The 19125-nt window shown below is 39.9% G+C and overlaps 1 protein-coding gene across 1 annotated transcript in view; it reads right to left on the minus strand.

Annotated features, from left to right (window-relative positions):
- The window catches only part of PAH (phenylalanine hydroxylase), a 69840-nt gene extending 55325 nt beyond the window's left edge, over positions 1-14515 (minus strand). The window contains exons 1-2 of the mRNA XM_011935078.1: positions 13984-14515; positions 9829-9936 (exon numbers count right to left, since the gene is read on the minus strand). Of these exons, the coding sequence (XP_011790468.1) occupies positions 9829-9936; positions 13984-14043 (168 nt within the window). The 5' untranslated portion in view covers positions 14044-14515. The remainder of the gene's footprint in view (positions 1-9828; positions 9937-13983) is intronic.
- Between the last annotated feature and the right edge of the window lie 4610 nt (positions 14516-19125).

The raw sequence follows: 19125 nt of genomic DNA on the forward strand, positions 1-19125 counted from the left end.
AAACGTGAGGGAACAGCCAGTGCAAGGGTCCTGGAGTAAGAGAATGCACAACGTGAGGGCAGACCAACAAGGAGGCCGGTGTGACTAGGGCAGAGTGAGCAGGAAGTAGAGGTGTGAAGACACCAGGCAGAGAAGTTACTAGGAATAGATTATGGAAGGCCATTTTGGCCATTATAAGAAGCTATGCAAGGTAATTAGGCAGAAGAGAGATACCATTTGATTCATGTTTTAAAAGACGCATTCTGGCAGCTGTTTTAAGACTAGACTGTAGTGGGACAAGACAGGAACTATCTGGGGCAACAACAACATTTGAAGTGAGATATGGTAGTTACAAAAGTTGGAGAAGTCGCAAGGAGATACTGATGGAAGTTCTTACATGTTTCACTGATTTCCTCTTCCGGGAGGGCCAACAATGCCCCAGTTGACCAACAATATGAAAATTAAACCCACTGGCATTTATAGGAAACTAGAAATATTCAAGAAAGTATGAGCAGCACAATTAAATTCTATAGGGAGCTCAAGATTATCCCCCACTCTAGTCTGGAGGAGGAGATCTTGGAGAGATTCAAGCTGGACCTTCCATGGGATTCTCACCCCAAAGACCATCTTTTGGGATCTCATTCCTGCTTCCTCTTGGCATGTCTCTTGTGTGATTCTTTGGACATTTTTTTCTTTCAGCCACCTCCCTCTTTATGGGATTATTTCTTCCTCCACTCTCCCTTCCAGGTAGTTTGGGCTGCCTAACTCAGAGGAGACTCCTTGCAGGAGAGAGCCAGGGTTGCAGCCAGTCTGAGGACAGACCTTTTGGAAGCAAAGGTCTGTCTACTGTAAAAATGCAGGGTAAATTCTGAAGTGGTTTTTGGCTCTAAGTGTCTAGTTCCTGGAAGCTTGTCTAGTCTGAGCGTCGGTGTCTTCATCAATTGAATGATGCTGTCTTTGAACCTACCCATAAATGCCAGAGATGGCCTTGGAGCTCAGAGCTCTGTATATCTGCTTGTTTGCTTGTTCCCTTCCCCAGAGAACACATGGTAAGGTGAACAGTGTACTTCCCCCAGAAGCCTGCTTCTCATTTTTTATCCCATTACTAAGCCACTTAGAGTAAAGACTCTCAGGAGACTATTTTCCTGAAAGGCATGGACATGAGCTAGTAGAGGCTAAAAATATAGAGCGCTACAGAAAATGTTTAAACCCATGCATAAATAATTGAAAGTTAGAACAATCTACTGAGGTCAGTGGGATGTTTGTAGGTTAGCAGGTAAGGGTTTTGGTATACTCCTAATCATTTGGCTCCAATTCACTGGAACTTCTACTCCTTATCTTAATTTTTAGAATGAGGAAACCTAGCCACTAAAAAGTTAAATAATTTTCCTGAGGTCATCAAGCTCACAGGTTATGCAACTGGGTTCTGAATCCAAACAGTCTGACTCTAGATGGTATATTCTTACCCCCATGCCAGGTTAATCCCAAACCTAGGTTATCGCTGATAGTTTGGAGTTCATAACTGTAAAACAGCATAAGTTTAGTGGAACACTGGTGCCTGGAAGATATTCACAGATCTTCCCTAAACAGGGTCCCATGGTAAATACATATAGGAAATGCTGAGTGAGATTACACTAAACAGGTTTCCTCTCTGCAGAACTTCTCAGAAGCTTTAATAAGTTCATGTGTACTATGGCTCTCTAAAACCTAGATGTGGAATTTTTCAGATATAATGACCCTTGGAATTCTTTTCTGATAAAACATCTACTATCCTACCAATTTTGGCAAAGAAATGTTTAGGAAACACTGCTCTAAAGTATAGTCTAGATTATTTTATTTGTTTTGCCACTTATTTCCTTTAATTTCATTTTATAGGGTCCAGAAATGTGTTGTAAACTCCACAGCTTAAAGGTCTTGTCCGTATTTTCATATATGACTCACTCTCCACCTCATTCACAAAGATTTTGGGAGAGATGTAAATACACAAGCACACTATGTGCACCATAATCCCCCGCTCTGCCAAGTTATTTTTCTTCTGGCAAATGGCTCCACCCCAGCTATTATTGGCCATTGCCACTTTTCTGTAAGTGTTCATGAACAATACAAGTCATTCATTCTAGATTTTCATTAAAAAAAAAAAATTAAAATCAAGGTTTTCTACTCTCCCTAGTCTTCCAACATCTTTCTCATCTTCACGCTTTCTCGAAGATTCCTGACGGGGTTCATAGATCACACATGGAAGGGATAAAGGAATAAAAACTGTGTGAGCATCTTCTGTGGCCTCAGAGTCACACCAGGCATAGCAAGACCAATAAGTTAATCACTGGCAGATCTGGGATTTAGATGCCCAATATCAAGCCTATATTCCTCCTACTCTTTATATCATGACATGGGGCTACTATAATGTTTGGTACCAAAGATATGAATTCATCTATGGGCAAATAGTGATCTCCTGATTCCTCATAAAACCTTGGCCCCAGATAGTTCCCTGATTCACCCCTTTGTAAGTAACAGACAGGTGATGGAGTGAAGTCACTAGTCCAAAGACGGAGTCCCAAGATCTACCAGCCATGCTTCTCTTGGCTCTCAATATTTTGTTTCCACATTCGCAGTTTACAGATAATTCTCTTTACAACGAAAAGAGATGCAAAATAACTGCTGTGTCATTCTGCTTTCTCATAGCAATTGGTTTTTCTCTGATCAAAAAAAATATATAAGCCCGGAGGTTTTAGCATAACAGACCTAGGTCAATTTCTGAAGTCCTACTACCTTCTCTACCTTAGACAACCTACTGAGTCTCTGAGTTAGTTTCCTCCTCTCTAAAATGGGTATGGCATCTCTGACTCCCCATAGCACTGTGATGAGTATTAAATATGACTTAATTCATGTGAAGTGACAACACAGTCTCTCATGTACAGCAAGAACCCCTTCCTGGGCAATAGCTTAGAACAATGGTTCTCATTCTCGAATGGGCATCAGAGTCACCAGTGAAGTTGAAAAAAAAATTCACAAACAAACAAAAATCTAAAACCCTGAAAAAATGACTGAAAATGTTGATTATATCAGAATTTTAAATTTCAATATGACAGATTATACCATAAACCCAAGTAAAATGAGAAAGACTGGGAGAAAATCTTTGTAACACACGTAACAGTATTCAGAGCATATAAAAGGTCAAAAAGTCAGTAAGAAAAAGGCACATCTGCCAAAAAACAACCATGTGTAGACAAATCACAATTTACAAAAAGACAAATTATAAATGTTATGAAATATGACCTACATCTCACTGATAATCAGAAAAATGAAAATTAAATAAATAAATTACCGCATTTCACTCATTATATTGTCCAAGATTAAAGGCAATAATAAGCATATATTCTTAAATCTATAGAGAAATCAGTATTCTCATGTCGAACCAGTGGGAGTATAAATTCTTACAGGACATTTGGAGAAAAACTTCGTAGTTCTGATTAAAACTAAAGATGTCCATATCCTAGGACCAGATTCCACTTATAGGTATCTACTCAAAATAAATGTTTGCATATTACTTACCAAAAAAATTGAACAAAATACTGCAGAATTGTCTGTGACTACAGAAAACACCATGGATGCCAAAAATAGAGGGATGATAAATAAAATGATACACAGATATTAAGAACTATACTTCAGAAGTTAAAAGTTATGAACCTGATCTATATGTATCAACATGTATACATTTTTAAATGCTGCATTCACAAAATATATATATAGTAATTCTTACTTAACAATTAATAAACATTCTGAGGGTTTTACATGCATTCAGTGATTTAATCTTTAGAACTACCCTATGAAGCAGACACGATTACTATTTCCATTTTACAGATGAGGAACTGAAGCACAGAGAAGACAATTGACTCTCTCTAAGCCACAGCCCTACATACATGGAGTCCATCCTCTTGGCCACTCCATTGTGCTCACTGAAAGAGGTTGCAGACCAATGTGCACAGTATGACATTCGTCAATATCAACATACTTTTCCAAAGGCCTGGAAGGAAATACGCTAAACTCATAATGATGCTGTCTTGGCTAGAAAGTTTGTAGAATGATCAGGATAGAGGAGAGATCAGAAAAGACTATAGCTTTATCTTCTATTTTTTTTCTTAAGAAACAATATGTTAATTTGTAATTTTTGAAACTGCAATTATACAGGAAAAATTGAAAGTGATATGTCAAAATGTTAACAGCGGTTGATAATAGATGGAAGGAATATTAGTAGTTAACTGTCTTGCATTTAAATGCATTTTTCAATATGAAAGAAAAAATACCCAGAGACAGACACTCTTGCCCCTTCCCCCAAGAATGGGAGACTGGGGCCAGGATATTTGCATTTTTTGAGAAACTCCAGAGTGATTCAGATGTTCAGGGATATCTGTATTTGGCAGAGGTGTGGGGTGCAATAGAAAGATCATGGGTTTTGGAATCTGAGATTCAGAGTTCAATGCCATTTCCACTGCACATTAGCTGTGTGATCTTGAGCAAATTACTCAGTCATTCTGAACCTCAGTTCCCTCATCCATAAAGTGAGAGTACTACCTTCACTTAGTTTAATGCAGACTACATCAAGAGTCATATGTGCTCAGCTCATTGTATAACGTGGTTCCACAAATACTAGAATTTGATTCTCTTAACGCAGCATCTTTTTTTGGGGGTGGGGGCAGGGGGACAGAGTTTCACTCTGTTGCCCAGGCTGGAGTGCAGTGGGGTGGTCTCAGCTAACTGCAACCTCTGTCTCCCCGGTTCAAGCAATTCTCATGCCTCAGCCACCTGAGTAGCTGGGATTACAGGAATGCGCCATCATGCCCAGATAATTTTTGTACTTTTAGTAGTGACAGGGATTCGCCATTTTGGCCAGGCTGGTTTGAATTCCTGGCCTCAAGTGATCTGCCTGCCTCGGCCTCCCAAAGTGCTGGGATTACAGGTTTGAGCCACCATGCCCAGCGTTAACTCAGCACTTTGAGTGATTGTAACATTTTGCCAGGCTGTTACTAAGGTGAGAAGTATACTGGCCTATACAATGTCTACAGCAACTTCTGAAATATGCTTGGAAAAAGAAATCAATACTCACTAGCAATCCTTCTTCAGTCACCCACTATAGTGACCTCTGTTTCCTCTTCTGTAAAATGGGTGTAATAACATCATTTACTGACGTGTGTAGTTGAGATTCTGGATAACGCTTCAGAGAGTTCACCCAAAGTTCACACACATTCATGTGCCCCCCTTCCCGGCCCCCCCCTACACAACCACCACCACCACACACACACACACACACAAACAAACACACGTCTTGAGTGCATTCCATCCAGTTCTGGTAATTTAGTTACTTGTTGTTTATTTATTAGGTTGAAAACATTCTGTTCATTTACTATTATTTAATCTATTAACTTTGACTTAGGCCTAACGGGCCACCTCTCAAGGAGAAAATGCTGATTATCTAATACAAAAGCTAAAAAGTTAGGTGCATTTTACAGACATATTCTTTCTCATGGACAGTTTGTTGCTCAGAAAATGCTGTCCCTCTTCTCTACACTCATTGCTTGCTCTCACTCAGACATAAATTCTCCTCCCCCAGGTTTAATTTTTTTAAGGCAATTTTTAAAGAATAATTTTGATTTATGAAAAAATAGAAATGACAGCACAGAGAGTTTCCACATAACCTGGACTCAGTCTCCCTCATTATGAACATCTTACATTAATGTGGAACACAGGTTACAATTAATGAACCAATACTGATGCACGTTGTAAACTAAAGACCATACTTTATTCAAATTTCTTTAGTTTATATCTAAAGTCCTTTGTCTGTTCTAGGATCTCATTCAAGATACCACGTTACATTTAGTCCTCATGTCTCTTTTTTTTTTTTTTTTTTTGAGACAGAGTTTCACTCTTGTTGCCCAGGCTGGAGGGCAATGGTGCGATCTCGGCTTTCTGCAACCTCTGCCCCCCTGGTTCAAGCAATACTCCTGCCTCAGCCTCCCAAGTAGCTGGGATTACAGGTGCCCACCACCACGCCCAGCTAATTTTTTGTGTTTTTAGTGAAGACGGGGTTTCACCATGTTGGCCAGGCTGGTCTTAAACTCCTGACCTCAGGTGATATGCCCGCCTCGGCCTCTCAAAATGCTGGGATTACAGGCGTGAGCCACCATGCCTGGCCCGAGTCTTCATGCCTCTTTAGGCTCCTCTTGGCTGTGAAAATTGCCCAGACAGCACTTGTTTTTGATGACCCTGAGAGTTTTCAGGAGTAATGGTCATGTATTTTGGATAATATTCCTCATTAGGATTCATTTGATTTTGTTCTCTCGTGGTTAGACGGAGGTTATGGATTGTGGGGAGGAAGACCACAGGGGTAATGTGCCATCTTCATCCTACCAAGAATTCATACTATCAACATGACATCACTGATTATGTTAATTTTATTTTTTTTTTTACTATTAAGGAAAGGTTTGTTTTAATATTCAGTTTCTTTTGGAATAATGTTGATTTTGGTCACGTGGCTGAGGTGTCTTTGTCACATTTCACCACTGTAAAGAGACTTTTCTCCCCCTTCCATGTGGTACTTTTTTGGGAAGGAAAGTCACTGTAAAAACCCACTACTTAAATTGTTTGGAATTCTAAAGAGGAGATCTCTTTTCTCTACTTATTCATATATTCAATCACAAGATTTAATTATATTTAAAAACTCAGGGTAAAAATTAATCAGCTCTGGCCAGGCCTGGTAGCTCATGCCTGTAATCCCAGCACTTTCGGAGGCCAAGGCAGGCAGATGACTCGAGTCCTGGAGTTCCAGATCAGGTTGGGCAACATTGTGAAACCCTGTCTCTACTGAAATTATAAAAATTAGCTGGGCATGATGTGCCTGTAGTCCCAACTACGGAGGCTGAGGCATGAGAATCGCTTGAATCTGGGAGGTGGAGGTTGCAGTTAGATCGCGCCACTGCACTCCAGCCTGGGTGACAGAGTAAGACCCTGTCTCAAAAATAATAATAATAATAATAATTGGTTCAAAAAGTGAAAAGATACTTTTAAAACATTTTTTAACTTAAAAAATTTATTAAGTTAAAAAAATTTTCTTTAGATTGAATTTCATTCTTAATTGAACAAACATATAAAACTCAGGTTCTGTTGAGGATACAAACATGACTCAAGGTTCCCTTCTTGAAGAAACCATCCTCAGGGCTAGACATAAATGTACACACTGAGCAAACAAGGAAGTGCTGCAGTTAAACATAAGAAGTGCTTTGAGAATACTGAGAAGATCGTAATTAATTCAAGGAAAGCTTCATAAAAGAGGTGTGAGGTCAGGGCCAGCTTCTGGGATGTGCAACCAGTGTCATCCCACAGGAATCACACTTGGGGTTTCACATTCTTCATGTTCTTTGCAACCTTCTTGAAATTTGTTTTGTTTTTGGTTTTTTTTTTTGAGACAGAGTCTCACTCTGTAGTCCAGGCTGGAGTGCAGTGGCGCCATCTGGGCTCACTGCAAGCTCCACCTACCGGGTTCACGCCATTCTCCTGCCTCAGCCTCCCGAGTAGCTGGGACTACAGGTGCCCACCATCATGCCCGGCTAATTTTTTGTATTTTTGGTAGAGATGGGGTTTCACCATGTTAGCCAGGATGGTCTCGATCTCCTGACCTCGTGATCCACCTGCCTCAGCCTCCCAAAGTGCTGGGATTACAGGCGTGAGTTGAAATTCTTAACAATGACTTTTGAATTTGTGTTTGATAAGCAAAGTCCAATGGGACGATGACGCACATGCTGGGTATTTGGAGACTCAGCTCATGTGTAATCACACCATTTGCCCTCTCCTTACCTTCTCAGCCATGGTTCTAAGGGCTTGCTTTCAAGCTTGTTGGACCTCTGGGCCCACACAGCCTTCCCCTCCCTGGTCTTACCTCACCACCACTACTGCCCTTTGCCCAGAGTCATGACCAGGAGGCATGGCCTTTGCGGGGAAGCTCACATTCAGCTACCACTCTGCCCCAATCCTAAGAGATCTGGCAGGGGATTTGGCAGGTGGTTTGGCTTTAGGCAAGCTTTGTTTCCATTCTCCATCCAGAGGTTACAATCTCTTGGGGGACAGCTTGTCACTGTGGGTTGGTACTGCAGGCCCACGGAAATGAAACATGGATTTCCCCATCCTTGGTAGAGGCTTAACTGTCAGCCCAGCCCTGGCTGGAGAGGGAACCCAGCAGTTAGAGGGCCACTGTGCCCAGGGAAGGAGAGCACAACTAAATGGCAGATCAGAAACACCATAACAGGACATGAGAGAGACCGCAGAAGACAGGACAAAGTTATATATTTTACTACTTTTAACAGCATTGTTTCCTGTTATTGAGGAAGAGACCCCATGTTTTTATTTTGCACTGGGCCTTGCAAACTATGAAGCCCATTCTGTCTAGGGCAGTACTGAATAGCAGTTAAGAGTGTCTGTAGGTTCTGGAGTCAGAATGCCTGGGTTGAAATGATGTCTTCAGTATTTACTAGCTGTTTGACCTTGGGTACATTTACTTAATCCCTCTAAGCCTCAGTTTCTATCTCTGAAAAATGGGAGCAGAAATAGCTCCTACCTCATGTTATTTTCCTAAGACTGAATAAGATCATGCCTATAAAGTTACCTTTTACTGAGATAACTTCTCATGCTCTGCCTTCCCTCCCCAGCTACTCAGAATATTTGCTTCCCCTGATAGATCCTAAAGGAGGCAGTTTTTCTTCCTTACAATTTCTGTGTATCCCCCATCTTCCTCCCCACCCGTAGTGCTGAGAACATCATAGGTTTTCACAAGATATCTAATCATATCCGGTCATGCCACAAAATGATTTGTTGATTGCATGCCCAAACACACTGAGCACTAACTATGTGCACAACCCTGACCAATGTGCTACCCCTGCCTCCCAATCAGCTAGAGAGGTCACAGAAATCTCAGTATAAAGCAATGCATTTTCAGGTGGGACAGAATCCCAGCAAAAATATTAGCATAGTACTTGGGAGGAATCTGGATGAGGAAACCTATTTGGAGTTCTGTGAAGTTTGGCTGCCCAGCAAACACCCAAATCAATATTTCCTGAACTCTGTTCCGAGATGTTAATAAATGTTCTTAAAATAAAAAAGGATCCACAGTCAAGTAAGTTTGGAAAATAATACATACATTTCTCTCTTTAAACTATTTAGTATAATTAGTTTTAGAGACTCTAAAAGTCCTTTAATAAAGAAATCAGGTAAAATAATATGCCCAAGTTTCCCAAGTTTATTAATTATGAAACCACTTTAATCATAAAACATTTACCAATGTCTTGAAGAACATTTTCTAAAACATAGTTTTGAGTTAAGCTGCTTGAAGAAAGGAATGGTGTCTTGCATATTATTTTACACCTACACATAGAAGACAATCAATATTAATTTAGCCAATAAAACAATTAATATTTATTTCTCGTTTTTGTCTAGTCTTTAACTGTAATTGTATGTGACACACGTGATTACATGTTACGTGAAATGTAATCACATGTGTCATATATGATTATAGTTAATCACACATGTGATTAGGCATTTTACAAAACACATTATTTCATCACAAAGTTCCTGTTGAAGCTGACAAGGCACATATTATCAGCACTATATTATGAATGGAAAAACTGAAACTCAGAGAGATTGAATGACTTAGCTAAGGTCACACAGTTGGTTAATGTAAGAACCTGAGCTGAAATTCAAATCTGCCTGTTCCAGATCCTGTGTTCTTTTCATTGCATCTAACTAGAAAATAACATGGAAGTTTGCTATGACATTATCCAAGACAAACATAAATGCAGCACTGACCTCAAATAAGCGCAATACTTTGGCCAATGCACCAACTTCTTCTTTGAGTGAGAAGATCAGTGATATGGCACCATTTTGATTGGCGTTGTCTTCAATATAGCTTGTTTCCTACAGGATAAGATGCATTTGGTTAAAACATTTTCCACAGTTTAGCAATTCATTCCTATTAAACCTCCATGGACAAAGCAAACATTAACTCTTTCTTCTAGTTAAATCTTGCAATACAACGAGCTATATATATTTCATACAGAAATATGTAGTGTGGTGGAAAATAAGTAAGTCCAAGGCAATTAAATGATCAATGATGCCACTGAGTCAGTTATCAACTTAAGGAAACTTCAATTATTCATTGATGTCACCATTCAATCCTGTAAATTCAATACTTTTAATGAGCACCTACTAGGTTCCAGACACTATTTGGGCTCTGAGAAATTTAAAGATGAGTAAGATGATGCTCTATCTTTTAGGAGCTCACAATCTAATTTAATAGACACATATTTAACAAACTGAAAGATCCTTAGAGGTGATATAATATGGTTTATAAAATGTCCCAGAAAGACATTGAGAAATACAGTGTGAAAAGTACTAAAAATGGAACATACACAGGCTTTTGAATCCTAAGACCTGGATTGGAATCCTCTCTCTTTCATTTTCCAGGTGGACTACTTTGGGCAAATCACTCAGCTTTCTTCATTTTCTCATCTGTAAAAGCATGCTAAGAACAAGCTCTGTCAAAACAGTATTCAGATGATGAAAAAAGGAAAAGAACAGTTTAAAAAGAATTTTGAGAAATATATAAAAATGATGGAAATATTATAAACACACAAAAATGTCCTCTTGACCTTTGGCAAAGATCTCGGGAAGCATTAACTTGCTCCCATATGCTGAGATCTGAGATATCCAATTGTTGAAAAAGAGCCACAAAATCCATGAAAGTATACAAATAACCCATTAGAAAATAAACTTAGTCTTAAACTAAATCTCAAAGAATGTCCAGGATCTAGCACTTACTATGTGCATGTGACAGAAAACCGAGGTTGGGGTTAGGACTGACATTCCAGAGTTTGCTAAAACATTAGCCTAAGTTTAAAAATAATACATAAAATTCTATGTGTGCCCACAATAAATAGCAGGTACCTAAAACTGGGAAGAAACAAATTTGCAGAACAATTACTCTCTTGTAAGCAAGTTAATGAAATTAATGGAATGGATGTTACATCATCTCAATGAGAGAAGGCTGTGTTAGGAAACTCTTAGTGACTCAGAATAACAAGCCCTGCATGAATACTGATGACCCTTAGCAAAAAATTCTTTCAACTCAGAAAATTCAGAGTTTTGCCAAAACATCCCCATGAAACTGAGGTGTGAGGGAAAAAACAAATTTATCAGCAAGAGTGATTATAGGGAGCTTCAAATGAAATGGAAGACTAAACCGTTAAATATCCCTATTTTGATCATGATGTTATCTTTCTAAAAAACTGTTAATACACCATTTATTTAGAGCCTATAATTTCCGGGTATTATAATAAGCACTTGATTTGGATTATCTCACGTAATTCTGGCAACAACCTAAGAGGTAGGTTTTATTAGGCACCAAGTGCTTCCTTTTATTGATGACAAAATTAAGGCTTAGAGAGGTTAACTTGCCTATAGTTACACAGTTAGCAGTGGAGCCAGGATCTGAACCCGGGTCATTTGATCTCTGCATACTGTCCATGAATCACAATCTCTTGCAGCCTCTATTCCCCTTCCCCCTTTTAAACCCTGCCAGAGAGGTACAGATGAGTCTCTGACTTCAGTCTTCTTCCTACCAAAGAACACTGAGCCTTCTTCTTTCCAGTGTCTGTGAAATGACAAAAGATATTTCTGTTTCTAGTTCACTTGGCAACACTTTTCTCCTGTTGGCTTCCAAGAAAAGTAAGATATTTCTGATATATGTCAACAGGTGCTACCTTTGACGAGGGCAATTCAGACTTGAATGTACCTGGGCTTGAAGTTGAGTCACCTCCCAATCCCCACCCCACTCCAGTGTGTGTTCAGCCAACCACAAGTCTGATCTCGTCTTCTCCAGAAATGCCTCTGGGCATCAGGTCCTTTCTTTGTTCCCACTGCCATCACCTGAATCCATTTCTTAGTGGCCTGCATGGATCCAGCCTGACATTTTTCCTCGTGTCCTTCTTCTACTTAGAATCCCTCAAATGCTCCCTCCCCATGGCTTCTTGCTGATGTTTGGCAGTTTCTGGGGTACCTTATCTCTGGAGGCCCACTAGAGGAACCTCCTTTCCAGACAAGCTGCTTTCTTTCTTGCCTTTTTAGCTCCTCATTAGAGTAATCACCAAATTTCCCTTTCCAAGATCTCACCTTCCTTAAAGGCTCTTTTGGGTCTCACTTCTCTTGGGAAATGTTTGTGCCCCTCAGCCCAGGTGCACAATCACTTCTTTATCTATGCTTTCCACTTGACATTTGATGCCCACATGGTACTTTATAATAATTAACCAACAGAAATTGATTTGTCCTTAGTGCTCATCTAGTTAAACTCCCTCACATTACAGATGGGGAAAACTTAGAGCCAAAGGGAGAAAGTAACTCACCTGAAGCCACATAGGTAGTGGAGGCTGGTCAAGAACTCTGGTTCCTAATTATCAATTGTTCTATATAGTTCCCTTTGCTATGGACATAATATGGGAATTTAGTCCTCTGTTTCTTGCGAAGTAAAAGATTTACTCTGGTCCAGTCACCAGACAGTTAGTCAATACCACTGCTAACAGCTTATAATGCAGTTCCCTGGGCTTTACCTAAACCTATTAAATCAGGTTGTCTTGGAAACTGCCATTTCAAAATCATCCCGGGTGATTCTTAACCATAGAAAATTTTGGAACCATTGATAAATATGCAGCCTGTTTTTTTTAATTATAACTTTTCCCTAAATGTGTCTGCAAATTCACATTTACTATATAACAAGACACTACTTTTGTTTGTTATTAATACAGTTTGTGGATTCTCAATCTTCTAAGTGCTCTATAAAGAACTTTAAACCTCCATGCTTTCCTGATGAGATTGCTGCCCCTAACCACTTCCTACGGTTGTGGGGACCCTATTGCCAGCAGCAATAAAACTACGTGGAGGATGGAGCGAGGACCTGTTCTGGGATCACTGTGACTCTCACGCTGTTCCTCTGTACAATAAGTTCTATCTCCTAAGAGCCATGCACCATTTTCATAAGAAGTTTTTTTTTTTTGAATCTTTAAAAAAAAGAAAAATCAGTCCAAAGTTGGGCAGTCTTTCTAGTTATACTAACGTTAACATCAACCATTCTTTTCTCTCCAGCCTCCCTGTTCTCTACTGACAACTCTTCTCCCTAATCCTACAGATGACAGGGCACTGCAGACTCACATTTCTTCCCGGGTCTAGCTTTATGACTGAATCTCAGAGTCCAGGAGTAGACTTCTTGCCATGGGTAAATATATAGGTCACATTAGAGAATGTATTCTGCAATTCTTCACCTCAAGAAAATGCCAACAAATCCTGGAGAATGGAATATACCTTGGGCATTATTTCCAAGTCACATTAAGGGTTCTTTCACATTCCATGCCCAGGGCTAACTCTTGGTCATTTTCCTCTCTGCTTAGTTTCTGCCTCCCTGGTCTGAGTAAGTTTCTGTCTGAATTCTCTTCATGCCTCATCTTCTTCCCAAAATGAAAGGAGGATACTTACTCACAATTTTGCCATTTTGATACCTGGCTGAGAGCACTTTATAAATATTACAAAAGAAATCTAGAAGGACTCCACATCCCACCCCAGATCATTAGGGACCAGCCCCTTCAGTGTATAGAAGAGTAAACAGACAACAGAGAGGGACAGTAACTTGTCCAAAGACACACAGCTAATTGGTGGCAGTTCTGGAGGCCAGATCCCCAGCCCCCTAAAGCAATGGTCACTCATTCCTGTGAAAGTCACCCAGGACAGATGTTCTCCCACTTAGAAACAATTGTTGAGGACATTTGTCTGTTGACTTCCTGGACATTCTCATCAGCTTCCAAAGAATTCAGACTTCTTACTGAGCTTAGGAAACCAGGAAGCACCAGCAGTCTTCAGACCTCTTTCTCCGGAGGCCCAAATTCCCCTACCTGAGCAGCTCAGGCTGCCCTGGCTCACCTGTCCAAAGTCAGAGAGTTTCCTGACCAAGCCTGGGTTTTCCAAGACCGCAGTGGACATGCTGGCTCCCCGGGAGTGAGGTCTCTGGCTTTTTAGGGCCTCACGTACAGGCAGGTTTGCAAACAGCACGTGGGGTTGAAGGTTTTAACCTCGCATTAGGGAGGAGACGAGAGTTACAAAGGGTGTCTCTTGCGCGATGCATCTCCGCACAGTAACGCCCCTCGTGGGCGTTGTCCTGACGCAGGAGGCCAGGGCAGCCTGCCCGATGCTCCAGGTCACCTGCCAGGACGGGCCGGAGGGGAAGGGCTAAGGGAAAGGGTGGGGGATGCGGGAGGCACCACTTGACTGCCCTCCCTGGGTAATGGGAAGACACCAGGGAGCGACCGGCCACCCAAGCGCCGTCGATTAGACAGGTTTAGGCACTTCCGAGACTCTGGGAAGCCTGGGAAGCGGGTTCTCTGCAATTGGAATAAGCTTGCGACCGTCTGGTATAACAATTATATGAATAATCCGCCCCCCTTACCCCCAGCTGAAACAGTCAGGATTCTCATTTAGATTTTTGTTGTTGTTTTCCCTTCTGTTAACCTCTAAGCGCAGTGCCTTGCTGTGCGCTGACTTCAGAAAACTACAGCTAGAGGGCACGTGAACGCTGAGAACAGCAGGTAAAGAGTAAATGTAAGAGCCATCTGGGTTTAAATCCAGCCTGGTGTTCTCCAGCTATTCGCATAACTGCTCCTGAAGCTCAGAAAAGAGAGTGGTAGAGCCACCTTGCTGGAAGGTTTTAAGAATAGAAATAAAGAAATGCATTAAAATTTAGTGCAGTTCTTCCACATAAACACTCAGTAAATGGAAGATATTGTTTAAAAGCATGTCCACATAAATTTGACAACAAATAATTGCTGAGACCTATACTGTGTGCTTGGTGGTGTTCTAGTCTTTGGGAATACAGCAATGAACAAAACAGACTCTGCCTCCCCAGCCATGCTGCCATTCTGGTGGGCAGAAAATAAACACATAAGTAAGTTTAGGCAGGGCTAAGTCTTTTGAAGAAAGTAAAGTAGGGGAATAATATATGAGTGAGCTGGTGAGTTTTGGCCAGTGGTCTTCAGATAGTCAGGAAGATGTCATTAACCACACTTTTAGAGGAGAAGACTGAGGTGAGGCATTAGTGACCAGCAGGTAAAACAAAGTATAAAAGAATGCTGGAAAGCAGGTTCAGAGGTTCAGAAAGGATGTAAAAACTCAGAGGCCTCAAGCCTTGAGTGCCTGCTTAATATTTTCCCAAGAGAAATTAATGGGCTGTAAGAAAATAAGCCAATAATAAAAGTTGCTGGAAACCCATCCCTCTCCTCCCACTGTTCTTTGACCAAGCATCTGACAAAAAAATAAAAATAAAAAAAATAAACAAAAATAATAAAAATTCAGGATTAGGATTCAAAACAAGTGGTTTAACTCTTGGTTCTACCACTGATTTGGTCAAGCCCATGCTTCCGTTTTTTCTTTCTTTCTTTCTTTCTTTTTTTTTTGGTCTTTAAAATGAGAATTTTAAGGGATATTTAGGATTCCTTAAGCCTCTATGATGTGCCAGACTTTCTACTGTCTGCTAAGAATACGGGTATAACAAGTGTAATTTCTGTCCAAAAGGAACCCTTAGGGGCCTGATGAATATTTCCCATAGTAAGTTGGAAGCTCAATGTTGTTAAATATTGAAGGCCAAGATCTTGACTTCCAGCCTCAGGAGAATGTATTCTTTATCTGACTCCGGTATTTTTCAGTGTAGGAGACATAAAACATGTTGTATTCCTCAGCCTCAGGGTTTTCTTACAAACTTCATTTCATCTCTTGATGCTACTTGAGGGCAATGAATGTGACAGCTCCAAAAATATGACAGGCATGCAATAAAGAAAAGCAAACAATGTTATCTACTTATTTGCATGCACACTCTGTCTTAGACACTGTGCCAGGCTCTCCACATGCATGGTTTCACTTCTTCCTCTCAACAATCCCGTGAACTATGCACTCCCTCTTAATAGGCAAGAAACTGAGGCCCAGGAAGTTTAAACAAATGGCCCAAATTCAATCTATGTTTCACCCAACGCTAAGCCACCGCACTGGCTCTCAAATACTTTTGCTTTCCTGTTTGAAATGAAGACAACATATTTTTTAGGACAACAAAATGATAGCTTTTTCTTTCTTCTCCCCATGACAGCTGAAAATGCAATTCTTTTTTCTGATTTTTAATTTTTGTGGGAACTTAGTAGATGTATACATTTATGGGATATGTGTGACATTTTGATACAGGCATGTAATGTATAATAATCACATCATTGAAAATGGGGCATCCATCCCCTCAAGCATTTATCTTTTGTGTTGCAAACAACCCAATTATACTCTTTCAGGTATTTTTAAATGTATAATTCAATTATTTTCACTATATTCACCTTGTTGTACTATCAAATACTAGGTCTTATTCATTCTTTCTATATTTTTTGTACCTATTAACCATCTCCACCTCCCCTCCAGGCCCCCACTACCCTTCCCCACCTCTGGTAATTATCCCTCTACTCTCTAGCCCCATTAATCAAATTGTTTTGATTTTTAGACCCCACATATGAGTGAGAACATGTGATGTTTGGCTTTCTGTGCCTGGCTTATTTCATTTGACATAATGACCTCCAGTTCTGTGCATGTTATTACAAATGACAGGATCTCATTCTTTTTTATGGCTGAATAGTACTCCATTGTGCATAAAAGTGCATCATTTTTTTAAAACCCATGTTGATTGATACTTGGGTTGCTTCCAAACCTTGGCTATTGTGAGCAGTGCTGCAACAAACGTAAGAGAGCAGACATCTCCTCGATATACTGATTTCCCTTCTTATGGGTATATACCCAGGAGTGGAATCACTGGATCATAAGTAGCTCTACTTTTAGTTTTTTTGAGGAACTGCCAAACTCTTCTCTATAATGGTTGTACAAAAATGGAATTTTTAATCCTATCTCACATAAAAATGCCCCAAATCTAGGTTGAGAGGAAATCACACTCAATCGTCTGCTAACTCAGAGAAGAAAATCTAATCGCTTCTTTTAAAAAAATTATTCTGACATAAAGGAAAAATTTACTTATGCACTAAGATAAAATTAAGAGATTGCTTGTGCAATAAACTTGCAGATGATTTTTAAGCTTTTTGTTCAATTTGGATGGAATGCAATGTGTTGCTATAATGAGGATAGGGCTGGATACTAAGGAAACTGAGAAAAAAAAAGGCACATCTAGAAGAAGCATCCACAGTCAAATCAGTAGACCACTGAGGTATTTTTTTAAGACTGCATAGAGGTGGGCAACATGTCGCAAGATGAGAAGTTGTGTACTTGGCAAACTTAGAGCTGACCTTCACTGATTTGGAAGTTGAAGATTACCCAACCATTGCAGGTTTATCAGTTCTTTCTTGTTTATCTTCATGTGCAGAAGGTTAAGTTAATCATAATCCATGAGTTCATGGCACAGAAACAAAACCTACATGACCTGTCTCTTGTTGTTTTATTCGTTCTCTTTTATCATAGTTCCTCACTCTCATTGCCTTTCCCCAGAGACAGCTTCTCTAATATGACATTTGGCCTTGAACTTGTAAAATACATAGAAATGTTTATGCATATCTTTCATCTATTTTTCATGGATATGTGATGTGGCACTACGGATGAACTATAATCTATGGATGTACTGTAGATTTCATAGTTTCTTTTTTCTTTCAACTGTGTTCTTAGGATCTAGCCATGCTGCTGAATATATATCTAGTTCTTTGCTTTTCTAATTGGTTCAGAATATCCCAGTGTGTATCTGCCATGTTTGACTTCTTTATTTTCTAGTTATGGATACCTAAGCCATTTCTAATTTTTCACCACCCCAAACAATACTGTGATGCATTTCCTTATATTTCTTCCTTTATAGGCCTGGGATAGAAATTTTCTGGGATATAAGAGTGGGGTTATTATGAATCACAAGGAACATATACTCTTAATGTCACAAAGTGCTGCCAGATTGCCCTTTAGAGTGACTTGGACCAGTCTATATGCCCACCAGAAGGCAAAAGAGTTCCTATTGCTGGATATATCTAATATGTTGTGTTCTCCAAAGGTCAGAATTTTTGCCAACCTGATCAGCTAGAGCTGGTGTGTTTTTTGTTTTTGTTTTTGTTTTTTTATTTGAATTTCTCTCATAACTAATGAGTCTGAGCATCTCTTTATGTATTTATACCTCTTAGATTTCCCATGCTGTGAATAGTTTATCATCATATTCTCTGCCCATTTTCTACTAGGATTTCTGTCTTATAGATTTGCTGCAATAATTTCTATGGTCCAAATATTAGCTCAGTCACTGAACACATTGCCTCCCAATCACTGTCACTTAACTGTCAACTGGTGTCCTTCCTTGATTAAACAATAAAACAAGTAATTTTGAAATAATAAGTCCATCCTTTAAAAAACTGTTGTGGTTTGTAGTATAGAGTATTGTTTAAGAAGTCCTTCCCCATCCCAAAGTTCCAAAGAGGTGCTCTTCTCTCTATCATCTAGATCTTTCATATCTAGATCTTTAATCTACCTGCATTGTAGATCTACTTGTACATGCCTTGGGGATTTCTTAGAGGCTTTTCAGCATGGTCCCACAGTCCAGGTAATACCACCTGACTTAAAAAGGTCCACCCACTGTCAATTGTCTTTTGGGATTATCTCACCATGCAGGCTATTTTAACTTTCTGCTAGACATCACTTGATTAAATCAAGAGGCCTGCTGAGTCAAGATTCACAGCACAAAAGGTTATCAATATCACCTACGAACAAGCAGGATGTAAGTTTACAGCCTGCAATCTTCAGCAGGGCATACACGTCTGTGGATGACAATGCCTGCGTGAATGAGAGATGCTAGACCTTATGGAAGCTCAGCTTCCCCTTCGCACACAGCCTGACGAGCATGAGACCAAATCAGTTCTGAATAGAAACTTGACTGTATACAACACGCTTGGTTTCAGCATAACACATTAATCTTACTCACACATTGCACAATTTGGTGAAGAGGATATAGCACAGGGTACCCTTATGCCTGAACAAGCTTCTCATTTATCATATTCAAGCTCTTCATGCTAA

Source organism: Colobus angolensis, unplaced genomic scaffold (assembly GCF_000951035.1).
Source record: "Colobus angolensis palliatus isolate OR3802 unplaced genomic scaffold, Cang.pa_1.0 Scaffold10, whole genome shotgun sequence".
NCBI lineage: Eukaryota > Metazoa > Chordata > Mammalia > Primates > Cercopithecidae > Colobus > Colobus angolensis.